At 40.1% G+C, this 18832-nt stretch overlaps 1 protein-coding gene across 4 annotated transcripts in view; it reads right to left on the bottom strand.

The window, feature by feature from the left end:
• Plcz1 (phospholipase C zeta 1) overlaps positions 1-18832 on the bottom strand; it is a 51960-nt gene that overhangs the window by 16558 nt on the left and 16570 nt on the right. For all 4 annotated transcript variants that reach the window (XR_015737413.1, XM_087904029.1, XM_087904027.1 and 1 more), the window contains exons 5-8: positions 13609-13810; positions 8171-8315; positions 5461-5610; positions 2351-2590 (exon numbers count right to left, since the gene is read on the bottom strand). Coding sequence is in view for 3 of the 4 variants with exons in the window: in XM_087904029.1 (XP_087760155.1) it covers positions 2351-2590; positions 5461-5610; positions 8171-8315; positions 13609-13810 (737 nt within the window). In the remaining variant the exon portion in view is untranslated. The remainder of the gene's footprint in view (positions 1-2350; positions 2591-5460; positions 5611-8170; positions 8316-13608; positions 13811-18832) is intronic.

The raw sequence follows: 18832 nt of genomic DNA, 5'->3' as shown, positions 1-18832 counted from the left end.
GATAATAATGTGACAAGCAATAGTGAAGACCAAAGCAATAGAGGATGTCTATATCATACTCCTGCAAGGCTCAGGGGACACTGCAGAAGGGAAGCAGAAAGATTATAGAAGCCAGACGTCAAGAAACATTGCTGAGAAAGAATGTTTTCTAGACACAGCATGGCCATCACACTGATGAACTCACAGCAGATGTAGTGGCCTGCACAAGACCCCCACAAGCTCAGGCCAACCAGACCTCTACCAAGGAGTGGGAAGAGGTGTCTGGGGATCTTTTAGCAGCTGAGGGTCACTGAGGAAACAAAGTCAGTTTTCTGCAGTAGTGTGGCTGTAATTGCTTGCCCTACACCCACGAGCATACAGATGAACATGCAAGATGAACATGCAGGCAACATAAATTGAACGAAGAGGAGGAGAGGGAAGGAAGGAAAGAAGGAATAGGGAGAGGAAGGGGAAAGTAGGAGGGGGAGGAAGAGGAAGAAGAATTCACTGAGAGAAAGGAGTGTATGCAGGGGCAGTGACAGGAGGTACAAGGGAGACACAGAGTGAATATAATCTAAACACATTGTGTTTGCAGATGAAACTACAAAAAAGTAAAAACTTAAGAAGATTAAAAGAAAAATTGTTTGTAAAAGACCTGCAACTGAAAAATGATAATTCAGTTAATTTAAAAGATAAGACAGAATCTGATAAAGTGGAAACTAAAAATCAACGCATAGAACCCATCAAACAAAAAGTTGGCTCTTTGAAAAAAATAAACAAGATCAATAAACCTCTAACCAAACTATTCAAAAGAGAAAGTATTTCAGAAGGACTAAAGTTAAAGACAAGAAAGGGTGCTACAACAGATTCTAGGGAGGTACAAAGGATTAGTAGGAATACTTTGAAGCCTTATATCCAAAGGAAAAACCTAAATGAAATGGACAGATTCCTAAATACAAATAATTCCATGAGGTCTCCCCAGTCAGAGCTGACCACCTCAGCACCAAAAAAATGGTGCAAATTGGCATATCGTGGCAGTCATTCAAAACAAAGGCTTCTCTCCCAGACAGGCACACACTGTGTTTGATCCTGTAAATTATTCAATGCTGATATTTTTTTGCAATAATTATCCAAACATAGAGAAAATAGGCCCAAAGAGGCACCAAGAAGTTCTGGCTGCCTGGTGTGAAACACTACATCAAGCTATCCCGCAGTTAAGATTCCTTTCCACTGAGGATATGGAGTAAAGGGAACACTCCTGCATTGCGGGTGGGAATACAAGCTGTTGCAGTCCCTTTGGATGTCAGTGTAGCGATATCTCAGAAAATTAGAAAACAACCTTCCTCAAGACCCAGTAATAGCACTTTTGTGTATATATATCCAAAGGATGCTCAATCGTGCCACAAGGACATGTGCTCAACTATGTTCATAGCAGCATTGTTTGTCATAGCCAGAATCCGGAAACAACCTAAACGCCCCTCGACCAAAGAATGGATAAGGAAAATGTGGTACATTTACACAATGGAGTACCACACAGCAGAAAAAAAAATAACATCCATTTTGCAGGCAAATGGATAGAGTTAAAAAACAGCATTTTGAGTGAGGTAACCCAGACCCAGAAAGACAATTATCACATGTACTCACTCATAATTGGTTTTTAAACATAAAGCAAAAAAAAAAACCAGCCCACAAATCACAATCCCAGAGAACTTAGACAACAATGAGGACCCTAAGAGAGACATACATAGATCTAATCTACATGGGTAGTAGAAAAAGACAAGATCTCCTGAGTAAATTGGGAGCATGGGGACCTTGGGAGAGGGTTGAAGGGGAGGGGAGAAACAGGGAGAGGAGCAGAGAAAAATGTGGAACTCAATAAAATCTTCAAAAAAACAAAAAGGTTCCTTTCCATGAACCATTCATGCAAGGGGGGGAATCAGTCCTCATCTCCATTAGCCCTGCTGGAGAGCAGCACCGAACACAATGCATGCATTTTAACGTAATACGTAATAATACAGATACATAGGATGCTGTGCGGCATGAGCGTTGATTCTATTGCTGCATCTGCTACAGGGGAGAGAAATTGTGCTATTTCCCTCTGTATCCTTACTACTCTTGTGCAGAGCCTATTACATATGAGTGTATATAACTGTCTACTCCAGCGAGTTCTTTAGGAAAAACTACTCCGGAAAGAGAGATAGATTTTGCATCTTCTTATCCACTGGCAACTTCTTTCAAGCAAGATTTTAAACTGGACTCAAGCTTTCATTAAGAGGAAACCGACGCTCTTAAATAAAATCATTTCAGCTCCTCACCAAGAACTTTAGAAAGCTTGGATAGTTTGTAAAATTCTCAAGAAACCTGTTCTCACCCTCCTCTTGGAAAGTGCTCCTCTGGTCAGCTTTGAGGGATCTCTCTCCTTTTCCTGCTGGACCCTTGACAAAAAGATGTCTCGTGTTTCTGGTTCTTTTAGTGGCTCTTCGTTGTCATCATCATAGACATCTTCCTCGTACTCTATCACCTGGCCCTGTTTGTCAGTCCCTTTCCTCTCACGAGTTTCCTGTAAGGTTCCTATTTTCTTATTTTTCACTAATATTTTGAATTTTAGTGCCTATAAAAAACAGTTGGAAACAAGACATAGTTACAAGCAAGTCATTGCTGCAATCTCAGGAAATACCCCAACATGTGTACAATATTTAAAAAGAAAGCAAGGCTGAGTCTGGGAAATAACCTACAGTAGCAAGGTATGCCAGGGACCTCATTGTGATTTAGAAGATCATTCATGCTTATTAGAAACCAGTGGGATTGCAGTCCTGGCCATAATTTACCCTAAAAGAAGCCCGTGGAGACTTACTATAAATGACTTTTTCCATATTCCACAAGTTGCTACTACATAAGTTTGAAAAAGGTCGGAAAGTGCATGCATGTACATTGAAATGTTTGTCACATTGCTGAAGTTAAAAGGTTACAACTTCTGGCAGTAGATGCAATACTCTCATTCAACAATAAAACCATCCAATGGGAGCAGGCCTATAAAAATGCCCATCAGCTTGTCTGACATCTAATATGCATTGCATTCAAAACGTATAAAGTTTCTTCAGTTGAAACCCATACACATATCAACTACTTAGTATGTCCAGTCCATCAAATCACAGATGTGACAAAATTTTACCTCCCTCAGGGAGGGTCAGTCACTCTGACGTCGAAGCCTTTGGATATATTTTTCAACTATTCCCACCCTTTCCAAAAAATTCATTAATATACATGAGTGTCTGCTATATCACATACAATACTGAAATAGATGTTGTGACATAAAGTCTCCCCCTAAGGAGACCTTCGTCTTCCTTCCTTCCGACAGCCTCACACCTTGAGTCTTCTCTTTTGTGACGGCTCTTTCATTACTCTCTAATATGGAATTTACCAAAATGTATTCTGTGCCCACATGCCAAAGACACTGTGAATGATGCTTGCTAAAGGAACACACTTTGGGATGTACTTCACAATTAAGAAGTCAGAATCTTACATCATCTTTCACGACTCACGTGTCCATTCGCTGCATTCAATACTCCCTCACCATATTTTATCTACCTTTTTCGGGTCCCCACTAAACACCCAAAACATGAATGAGGATAGAAAGCCAACTGCTTTTCTAGTTTGAACTCTGTTGTGGATGTTTTCCTTCTTTTTGGTGGCGGATAAATTCATCAAAGTGCATTTCCTAGTGAACGTGTAAAATCCATGCAAGTCTCTACAGTTTCAGAATGGCTTGCCTCGCTGTAGAAGTGTTTGTGGAGCTCTATGGACTAGTTAATATGGACTGGTTAATGTTTTAAGAAAGGCTTTTAAAATCTTACATTGTGGGGCTGAAATAAGGCTAAGTCACCGTGTACCCAGGCAGTTATCTCTCACATTGAAGACTGAACACAGTGTAGAAAGGGACCTTAATTACTCATTGATTTCTCAGAAACCCCCTCCTTACTGTAGTGTGGAAACTGAAACCTCAATGAGAGTCATGTGGTGGAACACAAGAAAGAAGACATGCTAACAGGATACAACATTTAGAGAAAATTGCTCAAAATTTTTCAGAACTGGATCATGGCTCTGAGTTGCATCTTTGGTGACTTATGTCCAGCACTTTGCATGAATTCTTATGGCTTTTATCGACTGAGCATACTTAGTCTCCGAGCATTCTTCAGAGGTTAAAGAGTCATGATTTTTACACTCACCAATAAGTTTATGTTGTCTGTCTTAGTTCTATCATGTGAGCACATTCATTTCTCTAAATTCCTCACATCTTTAAATGACATGAGAAAAAATATTCAAAAAACGCCAAAATAATGTTATATTACTAAAACTGTAGACACATCAAAACTCAAATATTGGTTGTTAGATAAGGCTAGTAAGGGAAAAAAAGTTCACTTACCATTTTATGACATTTGGGGTTATGGTCAGACAAGGAAATCTGAGAAAAGTGACTTTGAGAGAACAAGTCATGCTGCAGTCGTGGCTGAGGCAACGTTGGAACAGAAGTAGGTGTTTTAAGGAAAGAAAAGAACGGAGGAGCCCTGGGTCCTGTATGCTGCTGGGAAACAGGTCACGTGTGTTCAGAGATAGACCTAGTGGGATCCATCAGTGGGGAGACTGTGGTGACACGAGTGTGCTCTGGGGTAGGTGAAGAGGAGATAGACAGACGGGAGTCCTGGGGGTTGACTTGGAGGTGGGAGTTTACTCCCTGTTTGTTGATATTTGAAGCATGAATTCTGTTTGCTGCCTGGGCATCCCACCTCTTTCTTAACCTTTTGCCAATAAAATATATCAGATTCCTGAGGCTTTATATTAAAATGCTTTCCTAGTTTGGACTCAAGGGTAATGTGAAGAACATTGTCAGAAGTGGATTTTACTTCTATTTCTGCTTTGGTTCTTTTCCTGTTACTGTTCTAAAACATCTTGACAAAAGCCACTTAAAGGAGGAAGGGTTTATCTCAGCTTATAGTTCCACAGTACATTCCATTTTAGCAGGGAAGGGACAGAAGCAGCAGAAGGTTGGGGGAGGGAGCGGGTCCTGTCGCATTCCTAGTCAGGACAGAGAGCAGTGAATGCAGGCATGCCAGTGCTCAGCTTTGTCAGTTAGATAGCCCAGGTTCCTTCAAGATGGGTCTTCCCACGCTAGTCAATGCAAACAAGGCAATACCCCAGCAGACAGGCCCAGAGTTCAGCTTCCGGGTGGTTCTAGACTATGTCAAGTTGACAACTAGCAAAAGTCGCCAGTTTGTATGAAAGTCCTTTGTTTGCATGTTCTCTTTCTTCACCAATATAACTTAAACTTAATAGAACATTCCTCTAGCAATACATAGAGATCTCTCTCTGAAATCATCAAAACCCACCCTCTCTAACCTACATGAGAAGGTGACCATGATGTGGTCTTTGTTTTTTGTTTTTCTTCTTTTTTTTTCCATTCATCTGGACATCTCAAAGTGTTACCTCTGGAGATGGCAGTGTATCTGGAAACTCATCAAGCATATCAGAGAGCAGGAAATCTCCAAAGGTACTCTGCAGAATGTCAGCCATTACTTCCTGCTGGCTGGGGGAACAATGGTTCTCCAAGGACAGCACAACCGGGTACTCAGATGACTAGAATATAAACCATTGCTATGGTTATGCATCCGAACTGTTACATTGCCCTAATGCAATCCATCTAAACATCTTATCTCTAACATCTCCAACAGTCTTTGCAAAATCAGCACACTTTAAACTGAAAACTATCTTTGTATCTGGAAAACCCAGGGCTTCTGTGTAAAGAGGAGTACTCTTGCTTGCCTTGGAAGCAGGAACAAAGCCCAAATCACCCACAAGTGGAACTTTGTTTCTGTAAGTGATATCACGTCCATGGAAAGAAATGACATAAATCCATTACCAAGAAATTAAAAACTTGAAGGCTTATGCCTCTAATCCCAGTTAATCAGGAGGCTGTGGGGAAAGAACCCTTAGTCAAGGCAAACCTGCGCTAAAGAGTCTAAGGACAGTCTTGACAACTAAGTAAGACTTTGCCTTAAAATAAAAAATAAAAAATAGAAGTGGGCATATGACTCATTGGTGGAGCATTGCCTAGATGCACAAAACCCTGACTTCAATTCTCAGGGCTCAACCCTGGCCCCAAAAGATCTATGAAGCTGTATACAATACCATAGAAACTACTGCAATGTATTCTTAATGTATTAGGGGAAAAAAACCTGCCGAGAAGACCTTGCATTGTGGAAAGTCCCCCAAAGGTGCAGGAGGTAAGCTTAATTAACAAAATAATGGGCTTCATTACAGCATTCACATAGATGTGCATCGTTGTATTTCGTCTTTAGTCACACATAGTATATGCTATTTACCATAAATGGGGTTTCTTTTCAAATTTCATTTCAGTTAGGTCATTTTTTAATTTAAAAAAAGTTATAAATTTTTACTGTTTTTTTATTCTATAATTCTACTGAATTCATTTGCTATCTCTCACAATTGCTTGTGGGATGTTTGGGATTATTTATATATATATATATATATACTATTTATATATAATAAATATATTATATATAAATATATATTATATATATAAGTATATATATATACTTATATTCATTATCATTTCTCCTGAAAGTAGAGAAAATCTATTCTTTCCTTCAAAATTAATAATTATAATGTCTTTTATTGGTTTATTTCTAATTTTTATGCTTATTCAGTGTGTGTGTGCACACATACATGTATTTGCATACCCTTACCATGATACATGTGTGAAGGTCAGAGGACAACTTGAAGAGTCTGCACTCTCCTTCCACCTTGTGGGTTCCAGGATCTACCTCAGTTTAGCAGGCTTGGTGGCCCGCACTTTTACACCCTGAGCCATCTCACCAGTCCATCCCATTATTTTTCTTGTCCAATTGCTCATCTCTGTTCTTTTGAGTCTTGGAAAATGTAGATTTCTACATCCTTGTGAGTATTTTGAGTTTTAAGGCTGTCTCTATTGCCTTGTAGAATCTAGTTATCCTTAACTAAGTGAGGGTTGTCATTCAAACATTTAGGAAGAGCATTTCAGACAAATGGAGCATTATGTACACATAGATTTTAGATGTACCTGAAAAACAAACCAAGTGAACAAAGGATGGACAGCAAGGGAGCTCAGAGGTCATAGAAAACTGGTCACAGGGTCGTGGTGAATTAAGGGTGGAGTCCAGCTTTTGTTCCAAAAACCTTTTGAACTGGGAATGATGTGGCTTGCCTCTAAGTCACTTTGATGTACATGATGGGTGAGAAGTAAATATAACACTGTGATTTCTAGTTCGTGTTTATAGATTAGGTGATAGGTTCATAAGAGAACATTGAGTTTATTGAATGTGCCAGCTACCTATCTTATGTACATGTTTATTAAGTAATTACTGAGGAAGATTAAATTAAATCCTTTGATGGTACAACAGTTGCAGCTCTGACTCACTCTACAGAGCTGGCTCGTGTCAAACTCACAGAGATCCACCTGCCTCTGCCTCCCGATTAAAAGTGTGCACTACCGTGCCCAATTGCAATTCTAAGGAAAACAAATCAGCTATATTAAAATTTCCAAACAGACACTCTGAAGGAATACAATTAACCAGCTTGGAAAATGGAGCCAACTATTGTTCAAAACTCCTTTAAAAATTTTATGAGAGATTGCTAAAAATCAGCCCAAATCAGGTCAGACTTGTAAAAAGAGCTTCATGCTATGGAATTTAGATCTTTGCATCTGTAACCAATGAATTAGATAATCAATTTAAGCTGCAAAGTATACTTCAGAACACTATTTGTTATACAAGTATAGTTGTAAATAAGGTCAGCAATTGAGATGATGGATAGTTGACACTGTTTATTTTTAGCTTAAAAGTAAAATATTTGGGCATGGGTAAAATTCTCACTATTGTCTAGATTGGTGCATCTCAAACTTCGGGTCTATGACATATAATAAAAATAAGTGTATTTCTTAACATACACAAGACTAAACAGAAAGTCACATGAACTCGCATTACCTTGTACTCGGATAAACATACCACTCACCACCACGTAGATTTTGCTGCCTGTTGCAGTTCACAATTTAAACTGTCACAGATTTAAAGGAAGGCCACACTCTAAAGAATTTGGGAACAGTGGTCTCTAAATGAGTACGGCAGAGATGTGCACATACCACGAAGGCGTACTTGTTTATCGCTTGGATGACAGTTTTGAAGAGAAGCTTGCTGGTGAGGGTGTAACCATGGTACACAACAGGTTCGTTCTCTGCCCCGTCCCAGCAGTCAATTTCCAGACAGCGGCAGCCTTTCACAAGGGCACTAACAAAGGGTAAGCAAAATAGTGTCATGCCCAGACCATGAACCATGAATAGAAAAAGATCAAATATTTAGACTTTTAAAACAAACATATAAGCCAACCTGTAATAGAGAAAAGTTTTGCACCTTAGAAAACTGCAACCTTATAAGCAGAAACCCCCTCTTTGTGTTATACAAACAGACTGGTTCTCCCTAGTCAACCAAGTCACTCTGTATTGATCTCTTTATGAAGCTTGTTTGTACGAGAGAGGGAAACTTGTTTGATGGCCACCTGAAGTTATAGTTTTGAAGTCCTTTGCCCCATCCCAAACAGCCTTGCTGATGGTGTTACTACTATGTTGCCTTAGTCTTCTTTGCATTATACAAAGGCATCTAGAAATAATAAAATGCATTAGTCTGATTCTTTTCAACACACTAAGTTTTGGGGAGTGAACAATTGGTGAGACAGGGAAGGAGAAAAGAGAAATCATGGCCGCAGCAGAGAAAGAGAGTGAGCTTAACATTCCAGTAATCATGTTTGACCTTCTTCCAGCTCCTCATGCAAGGACTGCCCAAACCCTATTCCAGCTGCGCAGCAAGAAGCCGGCATAGCTGCTCATCAGTGTTGCTTTGACTCACAGTTTCTTTGGAGAAAATTTTGAGTGACTGTTTCAGGATGCACCAGTTCCGCAGTTTTCTCCAAACTGAGGAAAATACAGTCCCATTTCTACTCAGATCTAAAACTAATTTGATTTTCCATCTATCAAATAAATCGGCTTCTTGATCTACACATAAATTCTACCTTGGGTTTTGAAGTCGGTTGTATCCACTGGGTTTAAATGGATTTTCAGCCTTCTGACTCAGAGAGTGACTGGCACTTTAATAAACATATACCTGTATTTAAACCGTGGCAACTGAAGCAGGTTGCATTTGGATTTTTCACTGAGTTGAGAATGGTGAATGTGTGCAAGGAGAGCTGTCGCTAAGGTCTTCAGGGACAGCCTCGGGCAGTCATTTTATGTCAGTGTGAAATAGGCTGGGCTTTTACCGGAGCTTACTATAATTTCTTGACTTAATTGCAAAAGTTGTTTTACTGTGATGGGGATACAGGTCAGTGACAGGCTGATTTTCTAAGCTGCGCAAAGCCTTAGCTTAATCCTCAGGATTAAAAAAAGGTATATTTAGGGAGTCATTCAAATGTGCATAATAGAAATAGGATTTTTATTCTACATGTACACACAATTGCTTAGAGGTAAATACATCTAGATGGCCAACTCTCAGGTGGAGTGGTATTGCATCGCACAAGATTCTAGCAGTGTCCACAGGAAGTTTTGGTGGCCACAACAGGGGATGATGAAGAGATTTAAGCAGACATCTTGTGGGTACAGACAGGAATGTTAGTAAACACCCTGCCATGCACAGTATGGAACTCTCCCACCAAGGGTCATTTGATTCAAACATGAGTATGAGAATGGCTGGCCCAACATTGTAAGAGCCTGGAGGGGAAACTGTGGTCCCTGCATCACATGCCTGTATCATTCAGTAGTCTTCCCAAACAGTACACCAGATAGTATGAGAAAGTATACCTTCCAGAACAAATATTTCTTTGTTCAGTTCTGGGGAACTGAGTTGAGCCATACTTGAGAGCGCAGTGGGCAGAGAGTAAACAATGGTGATAACAAGCCAGTACACTGCATTCAGGGAAACAATGAGACTGTGTGTTCCCTGGGAAATAACAGACAGAAGATGAGAGGAAGCTGAGACCCAGGGCAGTTGAGCCAAAGAGAATGGGTAGATTTTCTGTGTCTTGGAGGCATCGCCAAGACCACCTATCTTGGACGTTCTGTGGGTCTGAGAGACTTTGCAGTTTCGCAGCGCATCCTTTATGCGGTTGTGTGATGGACCGTAAGGGAAAGCTGCAGAGCTCTTTGAATGAGGAAACCTGTCTGGAGGACTCTGAGAAGGGAACTGGTTAACCACAATTAATCCTAGCAGACGCAACTAAGGCACCATCTAATTTTAGGAGCCTTAAAGTGGGATAAGTTTGTAGAATTACATAAGAACACGTTTCTTGACTTCTAAATGTTTTACAAGTACTTAGACTTCTAAGTCAGAAAAAAACTGGAACCTTTGCTTGTACTGTTTGGTAATTCCCATGAAAGGACATTTGCTTTGCACACCTTTTAGGAGTTATCAAGTTAAGCCATGCTGTATTTTTCTTCTATAAAAAATATTCGCTCTTTAGAGTTCTGCTGGACAGTAAACTTGAACTCCACACCACCACAAAGAACCGTCTAAGACTTAGTGTGGAAGAAAACCTTGAACAAAGATTTGTCAACAATCCTGAGTCTTGCTGCTTTTCTTGACTGTCTCAATTTTAGCAAGAATTGCATCAACCTTCACAAAAACAGCACATTCCTACCAAGAAGGCTTTAAGTGGGCTGTGCTGTCTGGTGCTAGTCACTTTTTTCCTGGTGCATGTGATCTGTTTGTTATCCACTCCTATTTCACTCTGGTTCTTTTGTTGAGAATAAAGGGAGACCGTTTCTCATTCACAAAGGAAACTCTGAGCAGCCATGTTATCTTTGGATCACTAAAATTCTTATAGATAGTCCTGTTCTCCTTTAGTCTCAATTGACAAAGGCCCTTTGAGTAGATACCCTAGTATGTGTACAAGACTTTGTGGCATGAATTTCCTACTTGTAGCTGTATTTCACCTTTTAATCTTTAAAATCTCCTCTTGATACTGCTTAGAAAAAAGAATAAAATATTATGGTTTTAATGTGTGGGAAAATATTTTCTATTGTGTGAATAGTATTTTTTTATTTGTAATTGAATTTTAACTGTAAATAAAAAGGCTTGGGATGGGCTAGGGGATACAGCTTAGTTGGTAAGGTGCTCACTCACCTTGCACACAGGAGGTCCTGGATCCTATCTCTTACACAATATCAACCACGCATACCAGGGAACACTTAAAATCCCAGCACTTAAGGAGTGGAAGCCAGAGGATCAGAAGTTCAAGGTTATCCTTACCTCTATCGTAAATTCAAGGTCAGCCTAGGATACGTGAGACCGTGTCACAAAAACAGCCCTCACATTTGGACAGCTTTTGGTGGATTAATATTTTTAATTTTTAATATTAAATAAGGAGTTACTAGTTTTCTTTTTTAAAAATGAAGTAGAGATGTGTGAAGGTTGTCACCATCACATGATGAAGAGGGGCGAGAGAGGGGAAACTCTCACACTGACTCTATAATACTGCTTTCATCATTTGATGAAAGCAAAGACGTTTGTGAGGAGGGATGTAATGCTTATCTCCCAAAGGTGTTTTGAAGGAACAAGAGAAGAAATGCAACTAAACACAAACTCAGATTTCTTTCACTTCATTGGAACAGTTTTTGACATTCAGAAGTAAATTTCTGTATGCCTGGATTTTAACTTATTTCCTTCTTCTAAAATATTGGAATAGTATCAAAATATCTAACATAAGCTTATAACTATAATTATCTGCTGAATTCAAAAATGTTAAGAGTTTTGAGCCTCTATTTTTAAAATATTTACTTGGATTTTAATTTGGACACACATCGATTTGTTTATAGTTTTATGTTATGGTAGGATCCTCTCCTCCCTATGTGATATTTTCCTTAAACAACATAATCCAATCTATAGTTTTAAATATCACCCATAAACTAATGGCTTCCGATTACATTTTTCCAGTTTGGAGAGTTTTTTTTCCTCTGAACTACAAACTTATATTAAACCCAGTTACCTCCTTGACAAATGCCTTGGGAAACAGGTTGATATCACAAACTCAGCACGGAAACCCTAAAGCTCTCGCTTTGATCTCACATCCCACAAGGAGCCTTTGTGTGAGCATCAAGACTTCAGCCTTACAGGCTTGGCTACTGGGCCAAGCAACTTGATGTCTCTCACTCACTCATACTGTTTTTCACTACCTGTTAAACCCTCATGGTTCTCCCTACGCAAAACATTTCAGCTTGTCATCATCATGGCTGCTCCCCCATGTCCTCGTCACCACCCAGCCTGCTGTACCACTCCTGCTCCTAGGGTGTCAAAGAGTGACACTGTCTCAAGGGAAATCTCAGTGATGGCTCCCCCACCTTTCCATGATCAATAAGACCTCCACAAACTCACCCTCCTCCCCAGGCCCAGGCCCTTCATTTACTGTATGCTAGTGTCCGGATGCTTTTGCTAACTTCCAAGATACGAACAAGCCAAGTACTTATCATGTCTCCATTCTCGCGCGGCTCCTTCGTCACTGTCAGCCAGGATAGTTGAGAAACCATTTCTGACGTTTTTAAGCAACACCCACAAGCCATATCACATTCAATTATGTTGTTTGGTTTACCTTTCTCATAAGTTTCATTAGCCCCTGATGATATTCATTTTCCTTTTTAATCTATCAATTCCCACAAATTTCTACAAAAACAATGAGGCGTCTAAAAATTCTCATTCCGCACTAGCTCCCTGCTGACTAAGCTGGACCCACTGTCAGCAGCACAATGTCTTATAGGCTATGAAGTTGGAGATACGAGATGGTCTGCTTTAATCTATATAAATTATTTAACATATAGATTCATAAAAATCACCAAACCACACAAATTACTCTATTTATGAACTAGATTTTCTTAGAACATTGTGTCCTGATGTCTAGGAATTAATACTATGTTTGTTAAAATCCAGTGTGTTCCAAATAAGCACAACGGTCATAGTTTCCTATAAGAAATGTACAAATTGGTCAAGAACCTCCAGAGAGTGTAGACCCATGGAGCAGAGGTCAGTGAGGAGGATGAGAGGGGAACCCTGGGATGCTAAACTACATTGTATGCTGCGTTTCCATTTCAGCCAAAGGATGGACCAACGACATAGGAACAAAGTACAGTTCCTCTTCCCTGTGAGTTCTGTTTTTGTGCACAGTCTCCTTATGCCTCAGCACTCTTACTGAGTCAGTACAGCAGGAGCTGTATATGGAGGAGACTTCAAACTCCAAACAGCCAATTGCGTGGCGCATCCAGGTAGGATGTGCTGAGGAAGCAGAGGCAAGAGGATCATGGGTTCAAGGACAGCCTGGACTGCACAGTCTACTGGCTGGCAAGATGGCCCAGAGGTTAAGAGTACATATGATTCTTGCAGGGTACCTGAGTTTACTTACCTCTGGTGACTCACTCCAGCTCCTTGGAGATCCAGCATTCGTGTTTAGCCTTTGCGGGCACTCATAGGCACAGAAGCATACATAAACACACATAAACTTCATTAAAAATGACAATAAACTTTTTGAAAGAATCAAAATAAGTACCTTACATATCCCCAAATGTCACTTTGTCCCACTAATTGATCAGATATCAAATACGTGTTGTGAGAAGATGAAATAAAATAATCATTTAATGGTTGATTCATGTCTTGGTACACGGTTTTACACTTCTCTTTAAATAGCAGACATTCTGGTGAAAACATGTATCTTGCAAAACCTTCAAATGACATCTGTCCTTTGTTCTTCACTATAAAAATAAGTAAAAAGAAAAAAGATGAAGATATACCGTTAGTAACTTACAACTTTTATAGCTCATTTATAAACCTAATGGTAGAGTGCATTTATAAAACAGATATTTGGAATTAATATTAACCTGTTTCAAAATCTTTCTTGAGAAATAGATTCTTTTCATCGATACTATGTATGTGTCTGATTGTCTGTACAGACACCACATATGTGCAGATGCCTGCAGAGGCAGAAGAGGGCACTGGATCCTTTGGAACTGTAGTAACAGATGGCTGTGAGCTAGTATGGAGGTGCTGAGAATCAAAATCAGGTCCTCTGGAAGAGCAGTAGGTGCTCTTAACTGCTGAACCATCTGTTCAGCCTTGAGGAACAAATTTTTCTAGTTCCTTTAGTGCTACCGTATCAACAGCCAAGCATGTATTATATTATTAACTTTGATTTTTATTTTATCTTGTAAATATATACAAGTGTATCTGTTATAGATTAATGAATTTCTGTGTTTGGATAGCTGTTCAAAAGCAGACCATTGTGATACCCAGAAACAACCCCCTGTTAACTCTCCAGTCACTGCCCCAAATCAATGCATGGAGACATAAAAAAAAGGGTTAACTTTCTTTCTTGTGCTTTGTGTGGATGGATTCACATAGTGTACTTTTTGTTACTTTGCATTGCCTTTAAGATTTTTAAATTTTTAATTTATGTGTATATGCATGTGTCTAAGAGTGTGTCTGTGTACATGAGTATATACTTTTTATTCGTGTGTGTGTGTGTGTGTGTGTGTGTGTGTGTGTGTGTGTGTGTGCGCGCGCGCGCGCCTACGTATATGTAGGTGCCTGTAGATGCCAAAAGAGGGAGTCAGGTCCTCTGTAACTGAAGTTAAAGGCAGTGTGGGTGCTAGAACTGAATGCCTGTCTTCTGCAAGAACAGCAACTGCTTTAAACCACTGAGCCTTCTGTCCAGGCCAGTACGCGGTTTTCTGTCTGTTTTGTTTGCAAGCTTGTTTAATTTCTTTGGGAGGTTTATTCCTGTGGTTAGAGTCACACATGGTCATTTCCTCTGCTTTCTATAGAATTCCACTGTGCAACGAGCTAGGCTTCCCTCATGCTTTCTGTTCTCATGAGCGTGTGATTTCCCATGAGGAGCTGTCCCCAAAAGTTCTGCTGTGAACCAGTAGCCCATGTCCTGGTGTGTGGACACACATTTCTGCTCTGTGCAGAACCAGACTGCGACCACTACAGCTAACTATCTCTCAACTTTTTCCTCACTATAATGTGCACTGAAATCATAAGCCTGTGCCAGAAAGTCAGGCATTGAATGTATTGCTTGTCATGTGATCTGGAGGACGCTGGTTAAGCTGTTAAGTAGCTAACAGAAAAGCTACACCATGTAGAGGTTTTAGTTCTACAAACATCCATTGCTAGTGTGTCTGTTGATTTCTGTTTGACTCAAAAGGGAAGTGGAAATGCATATTCATTTTAGACGAGAGTTGGGCCTTTCACCGTAGAGCCTGGGCTGTACACTTTAGAGCCTGCGTCACTAACCTTAGAACATAGACTTATACTTCAGAGCCTAAGCCTTAACTTAGAGCCTGGGCCACTCACTTTGACTACATCTTTTACTTTAAACAAGAGTCTAGGTCCTAGAAACCAAGTTAATTTCTAAGAATTAGTTCTGAAGAAGACAAAATTTAGACAAAAAAAAATTACTGGTGAGTTCACATACCAGCATTAGCACTATTTACAAAAGCAGAACAAATAGTGGGAAGGAAGAAAATGAAAGCTCCAACTTTGGCACAGTGCTAAGGAGCTGTTAACATGGTGTATCATAACAACATAGTGATATAAGTCAGGCAACGTTTATGACAGAATGGAAGTCAAAAGACAGCTTCAAAACACTGTCACTAAAAGAAAAGCAAAAAAAAAAAATCCTACTGCTCCTATTTTAGCCAAAATATAAAAATCTAGAAGAAAACACATAAAATTTTATAGACATATAAACTGTTTCAAAGCCATATAAATTCAAGAATATGGGGATGTTTCTGAACAATAGCATCATGCAACATAACAATAACAGTTTGCATTAATTTATTTATGGAATTTTGCTTGTAATCCTTTTGAGCTACTGAATAATTAAATAAATGTATTTAATAATAGAATAGAAAAATGAGGGACTAAAGAGACAGCTCAATTGGTAAAGTGTTTGCTATTCAAGTATCAAGACCTGAGTTCAAACTCCAACATTCATGATAGAAATAAAAGACATATCTTTAGTTCCAGCACTGTGGAGGCAAAGATTTGAGGATGCCTGGGGCATGGGTGGTTGCAGCCCAGGAAAATATGTCACCTCCAGATTGTGTGAGAGACTCTAACTCACAAATTACAGTGGAAAGCAATTGAGGAAGACAGCCAACATCAACCTCTGCACACATAAACACATACACATGCAGGAAGGAACAGAAAACAAAACCACTTTGTGTTACTTAAAACCACAAGATGGAGAGTTCACAAAATGGCTTAGTAGGCAAATTACTTGATGGGCAAGCTTGGGTTCTGGTAGGGGACAATTCTGTATTCTGTCAGTTATGTTTTAAATAAACGCTGATTGGTCATTAGCCAGGCAGGAAGTATAGGCGGGAAAACCAGACTGGAAGTAGAGGTGGGGCAATGAGAACAGAAGTATTCTGGGATGAAAGAAGCTCTTTCCGCAGTCCTGCCCAGATCACAGAAGAAGCAGGATGTGACCTGCCCCGCTGAAAAAGGTAGTGAGTCATGCGGCTAACATATACTAGAATAATGGGCTGGTATATGTTATAAGAGCTAATATGAAGCCTGAGCTAATGGGCCAATCAGTTTATACTAATGCAGACTTTCTGTGTGATTCTTCAGGGTTAAACGTCTGTGGGAACTGGACAGGACAGAAACCCCAACAAGCAGCCCCTCCTGATACAGGGTTCCACACTTGAAGTCCATCATAAAAGGAGAAAACCAACACTGAAAGTTGTCTTCCTCCACATATATGCTCCCACCCCCCCACACACACACACCAATTAGATATTTTGCAAATACTTTCTAAAACTACCAGATTGTGATGACAATCTCAAGGATTTTGAGGGACTTGACAAGCTGACATGAGATGAGATCAGGGAGCTCAGCATCATTGAGGGTGATAAGATCATACATTACACTGGCTTTTAAGACTAAATTGATCAGTAATTATATTGATAGTGTAGATTATATATAGATAATCTTGACTTCATATGACAGTGTCTATAATGGGTAGACATTCGAAAGATGGGAGGCAGAAAAGCGTAATACCCAAGTGAAAATGAAGACACAAGTCCACCGTGTCAGTGTCAATCACTGCCCTTTTATATATTTAATTTGTCACCTAGAGATAAGCATGCTGGTGTGACTGTTTTTATAATGGTCACAAAGTCAATGTTTCTGAAAGAACTCATCTGCAAATGGCTGTTACCAAACAACAGCCACATAAAGAACTCTAGCCAGACCATCAATCAACTCACAGCATCCTTAGGGAGAACTTGCTATTAAAGGAAGAAAAGGTCAGCCAAACTTTCCGGCTAGTGTTGGCAACACAGCTGTTAGCTGCTTTACCTACTGGTGCAAGCTCTTTATGTTTTTGTGAAACCAACGAAGGTCAACAGTGTTCGAGCCAAGCTGTGACTAGCACCACACTTATCATGTCAGCAAAGTGTACACGGTCTTCTCAATATGTGTGATGCTGTCCTGTAGCCCCAGCCCTAATCTGGCCTAGAAGATACTCTGTGATTTACCCATCACCTCCCCCTCACGCCTCAACTTCTAATCACCCTTATCAGGGAATTCTCCTTGAAGTAAGATCCAGTTTGCACAGGGACCTTCAATTGGTCAAAATGCAAAGACTAAGAGATTGTGGCATTGCTCAGTCCCAAAGGGCAGTTCTGTGCCGCACTGACCCCCATAAGGCTCAGGAATCACTGACACAGAAATGAAGGAAAGATTGTCAGAGCGAGGGGTGGTAGACGACATCAAGAAAAGCCTAGTTCCCTGGCACACCAAGGCAGCCGCCTATGTGAACTCATGCCATGTAGTAAGCACACTGCCACACACCCCCACTCCTCTGACACACGCTCTCTTTGTGACACACTGCCTTGCCACAAGTGTGAAGCAACAGGAACAGTCATGGGCTGAGACCTCTAAAAGCTTGGGTCAATGTCAGTCTTATCTTGTTATAAGCTGATCATCTCGGGGGTGAGGTGCAGTGATGGAAAGCCAGAATGTCTGTATACAACAGAGTTGATAAAAAGGGAAGCTGTAGTATGAGGGCCGGCTTGTTGGGGTTTCAGTCCCGCCCGGTACCCCAACAGCCGGCAAATCCCAAAGAGAAATTACACACAGGACTCCATAAGGTTATAAACTGATTGGCCCTTAGCTCTGGCTACTTATTAGTTCTTATAACTTATCTTAACCCATTATTCTGATCTATGTTAGCCACATGGGCTCAGTACCTTTCTCAGTGTGACAGCTTACATGTTGCCTCTTCGGTGTTCTGCGCAGGAGTGGCTGAGAGAGAGCTTCTGCTTCCAGAATGCTCCCAGTCTCTGCTCCACCCCTACTTCCTGTCTGGCTTTCCCGCCTATACTGCCTGCCTGGCCAATCAGCGTTTTATTAAAATATGATTGACAGAATACAGATAATTCTCCCGCACCAGGAAGCCATGATTTTGTACATCTGTTTTCATTTAATTCTCACAGACCAATTTCACATGCCCAGAGTTTCTTCTTAAACATATTCAAAGAGCACAATGCATAAAATGGTAGACTGCCTATGATTGTTTTGTTTAAAAAAAAAACAACAAAATATCCACAAGATATCATCATATTCACAAGATTAAGACACTTTTAAAATATGTGTGTTTGTGTGTGCATATTACTTTAGAGTATGTGTGTGTGCATGTTTGTGCACATGTGTATGCAGGTGTGCTCTCATGTCATGGTTCAAACATGGACGTTTAAGACCACCTT

Source organism: Myodes glareolus, chromosome 3 (assembly GCF_982192425.1).
Source record: "Myodes glareolus chromosome 3, mMyoGla1.1, whole genome shotgun sequence".
NCBI lineage: Eukaryota > Metazoa > Chordata > Mammalia > Rodentia > Cricetidae > Myodes > Myodes glareolus.
This window is presented reverse-complemented; position numbering and strand designations above follow the sequence as displayed.